The 4,365-nt window shown below is 42.4% G+C and overlaps 1 protein-coding gene across 1 annotated transcript; it reads right to left on the bottom strand.

Annotated features, from left to right (window-relative positions):
• Window positions 1–1,047: 1,047 nt before the first annotated feature.
• On the bottom strand, window positions 1,048–3,001 carry LOC118902053 (asparagine synthetase [glutamine-hydrolyzing]-like). The gene is given in 4 exon segments (XM_036865945.1): window positions 1,048–1,339; window positions 1,342–1,851; window positions 1,893–2,221; window positions 2,223–3,001. Coding segments are annotated over 4 exon segments (1,680 nt in total). The 5' UTR covers window positions 2,885–3,001; the 3' UTR covers window positions 1,048–1,160.
• Between the last annotated feature and the right edge of the window lie 1,364 nt (window positions 3,002–4,365).

Raw genomic sequence — 4,365 nt, 5'->3', positions numbered from 1 at the left:
TGGTGGTCCAGTGATTAGGACTCCACGCTTCCACTGCAGGGGGCAAGGGTTCAATCCCTGGTGGGGAATTAAGATCACACAAGCCACGTGGCACAGTCAAAAACAAAAACAAACAAACAAAAAAGATCAAGAAAATCTGCCAATCAAAATGGAATTAAAGCAGAAAGTATGCTTTGCTGGAGTGAGGGGAATAACTTGGTCCCTGGAGAGGAAAATAGAGTTGGAAGAAGTTATAATGCGATTTTTGCTTTACTGTAATTTTTTTAAAAGAATATGTATAATTATTGCTTCTGTAATTAATTTTTAAGGTGTACATAAGACTTTTGGTTTTAAGATGGTAAAGCAAGAACGTCTTATCCTAAAAATCTTAGAATTTGGAGGCAATGGCTACCTTGAAAGGCTGGGCTGAGATGGACGTGCTGAAAATTCTGATTTAAATATAAACAGGATCACCAGGGATCACTAGATATTTGAGGAAAGGCTCCAACATGAAAGAGAAAGAAATCCCCCTCCTCAATCAAACAGAAAAATATATCTCACCATTCCTATGTATATATACTCAAGAGAAATGAAAACATATGTCCAGAGGAAAACTAGTTCACAAATGTTCATAGTAACATTATTCATAGTCGCTAAAAAGTGGAAACAACCCATATGTCAATCAACTGATGAATGGATAAACAAAATGTGGTATAGCCAAACAATGGAATATTATTTGGACATGAAATATAATGAAGTACTAATGCATGCTACAACGTGGGTGGACCTTGAAATCATCGTGCAAAGTGAAATAAGCCAGACACAGAAGGCCACATATTATATGGTTCCATTTATATAAAATGTCCAGAAAAAACAAATCTATATGTGAGCGGCTGCCTAGCGCTGGGGGTGGAGAATGGAAAGTGGCTGCTAATGGATATTATTTTCTTTTTGAGATTATGAAAATATTCTAAAATTAAGTTGTGTTGATGATTGCATCGCCTGTGAATATACTAAAAACCACTGAACTGTACACTTTATTTATTTGTTTTTTTCAGACTTAAGACTTTTATTTTTTCACACCCAAGCAAGCCTGGGCAGTTGACTCATCCTGCCCCCAAACCCCCTACCCTTCATAATGAGAAGAAATATTTACTTTCACTCCACGGCTCAGGGAGTACCTAAGCTTTGGCGGCGGCCTTGTAATGGGTCAGAGTGCGGGCGGAAGGGTCAGTGGCGCTAGTGCACCTGGGCATCCAGTAATGAGGCAGCCAGTCGGCGCAGCCCGGGTAGTGACGTTCAAAGATCTGACGGTAGTAATAGCCTTCTTTCATTTTGGGAGTACTGACGGGAAATTTGGGGCTGCGCTTGCCACCGCTGCATCATCAACCTGATGGTCAATGTACTCCTGTAAAATCCTAAACCAGGAATTCTTAACTGAGGTTATTCCATCACTGAAGGCTTCTTTTGGTCGCCAGAGAATCTCTTTAGGTATCAGATTGGAGTCCTCACACGTCTCTCTCAGGAGATGTTTTTCTATCCCGTTCTTGGGGGTTCTCATATCTGGTGGCAGAGACAAGTAATAGGAAGAAAATCGATGATCCAGGAAGGGGACTCTCAGTTCAAGGCCATGGGCAGCAGTAGTTCGATCTGCTCAGAGAACATCAAACAAATAGAGTTCCTTCAGAAGCCGCTCACTCTCCTCCTCGGCCTTCTCAGGGGAAGGAGCCTTGTGAAAATATATGTAACCCTGTGTAAGTTCATCTGAACCTTCTCCAGAGAAGATCACTACGCTATCCGTGTTCTTCCGAATGTACTTCAAAATTAAGTACATACCTACTGAAGCACGGACTGTTATAATATCATAATATCAAGGAAATATCAAGGAAATGTAATATTTCCTTGATGTAATATCAAGGAAAATATGACTTCATCCAGGACCTGAATGCCTTCCTCAGAGTTAAAGAGGACTTCATGGTGTTCGCTCCCAATATGCTTTGCCACCTTTCTAGCAGCTAGTAAATCGGGACTGTCTTCCATGCCAATCGCAAATGTCTGGAGAGGATACTGTACTTGGGCCTCTTTTAGCTGCTTCAACAGGATGGCAGCAATCAAACTGGAATCCAAGCCACCTGATAAAAGGCAGCCAATCCTTCTGTCCATCATCAAACGTTTCTTAATGGCATTGTCAAAAAGGATTCGTAGGTTGTTCTTCACGGTTTCTATCTCAAAACCTGGGAAGTTTCTCCATGCTGTCATACAGGGCATGCAGAGGTTCATCTCTACAGTGATGATATTTAACCATTTCCACTGATGCTACTTTGCCATTTGGCTTTAAATCCAAAACTTTATAGTGTCCTGGGAGAAAAAGCTCCACTTTTAAAAAAGGAGTCATAGAGTGCTTCAAGGTAATGAGACCTTTAGCTTCTGAACACACGGCCAAAAATCCATCTTCTGTCCCGTCTTTAAACAAAGGTCTGACTCCATAGGTATCTCTGCCCAAGAACACTTTCTTATTGGCAGTATCCAGTAAAATAAATGCAAATACCCCATCCAACATACAAACTGTTTGCTCAATTCCTCCTTTGTCACAAAGATGAAAGATTATCTCACCATCCACTTTGGTCTGGTATTCAAATTCAAAACGGTGTTGCAGCTTCTTGTGGTTGTAGATTTCACCGTCGTAACAGAGCCACAAGTAAGGATATTTCTTCACTCGAATTGGCTGCATTCCAAACAGCTGGTCAACCACCGGCAACCAGTGAAATCCAAAGCAGCAGTTGGTGTATCCATTGACATTCTCAAAAAGAAATGCATCTGGACCTCTGTGTGCAATCTTCATAGCACTCAGACACTGAACAGAAAGGCAGTCGTCGCTGCCAAAGAGGGCCCAAAAGCCACACATGGTGCAATGGAGCTATGGGCTCTCTCCAAGTGACTTACTTATTCAAATACGATCAAAGAAATTCTGGGCTCCAGCGGGGTGGGCGGGTGGGCGAGCGTGAGGTGAGCAGGCTGCGACTTGCGGTCTCTGTACACTTTAAATGGATTAATTTTATGGTATGTGAATTATATCTCAATAAAGCTGTTTTATAAAGTCAACTAAAAGGAAGCAAAGAATTTGGAGAGCAAAGGGGAAAGCTTCAGCCCTCCTCCTTTCATGTTTGGAACAAGCCCTTCAAAAATCCTACTTCAGAGAACTTATCTCTGCAGCCACATTAGTTGCTTCTGATGCCTTACTATTTTCATTCTCACTAAGATAATTTATGATCTAATTACTAGGCTTTATTTCAGTGACTGTCCTTCTCTTCTTTTTTTTTTTTTTTTTTAAATTATTTATTTATTTATTTATTTATGGCTGTGTTGGGTCTTCGTTTCTGTGCGAGGGCTTTCTCTAGTTGCGGAGAGCGGGGGCCACTCTTCATCGCGGTGCGCGGGCCTCTCACCATCGCGGCCTCTCCTGTTGCGGAGAACAGGCTCCAGACGCGCAGGCTCAGTAATTGCGGCTCACGGGCCTAGGTGCTCCGCGGCATGTGGGATCTTCCCAGACCAGGGCGCGAACCCGTGTGCCCTGCATTAGCAGGCAGATTCTCAACCACTGCGCCACCAGGGAAGCCCCTGTCCTTCTCTTCTGAGTCACTCTCTTTTTTAGGGTCCCTGGCCTTGAGACAGTTCTCTCTATGAACCTTATGAAATGTTCCCTTTTCAGGCCTGCTTGGGCCCAAAATTAGTCCTAGAAAATATAAACCATATCTGTTTATTGTAAAAAAGTAAAATTAAATTAAAAATACAGAAATATACAAAGTAAAGGGAATTCCCTGGCAGTCCAGTGGTTAGGATTCCGTGTTTCCACTGCAGGGCTCACAGGTTTTATCCCTGGTTGGGGAATTAGGATGACTGTAAGCCACACGGTGTGGCCAAAAAAAACCAACCAAACAAATAAACAAACATAAATATACAAAGTAAAAACTATTCGTAGTGAGGTGGATGGACCTAGACACTGTCATACGGAGTGAAGTAAGTCAGAAAGAGAAAAACAAATACCGTATGCTAACACATATGTATGGAATCTAAAAAAAAAAAAAAAAGGTCATGAAGAACCTAGGGGCAGGACAAGAATAAAGACGCAGACCTACTAGAGAATGGACTTGAGGATACGGGGAGGGGGAATGGTAAGCTGGGACAAAGTGAGAGATTTGCATGGACATATATACACTACCAAACGTAAAATAGGTAGTTAGTGGGAAGCAGCCGCATAGCACAGGGAGATCAGCTCGGTGCTTTGTGACCACCTAGAGGGGTGGGATAGGGAGGGTGGGAGGGAGGGAGACGCAAGGCGGAAGAGATATGGGGACATATGTATATGTATAACTGATTCACTTTGTT

Source organism: Balaenoptera musculus, chromosome 1, assembly GCF_009873245.2.
Source record: "Balaenoptera musculus isolate JJ_BM4_2016_0621 chromosome 1, mBalMus1.pri.v3, whole genome shotgun sequence".
NCBI lineage: Eukaryota > Metazoa > Chordata > Mammalia > Artiodactyla > Balaenopteridae > Balaenoptera > Balaenoptera musculus.
This window is presented reverse-complemented; position numbering and strand designations above follow the sequence as displayed.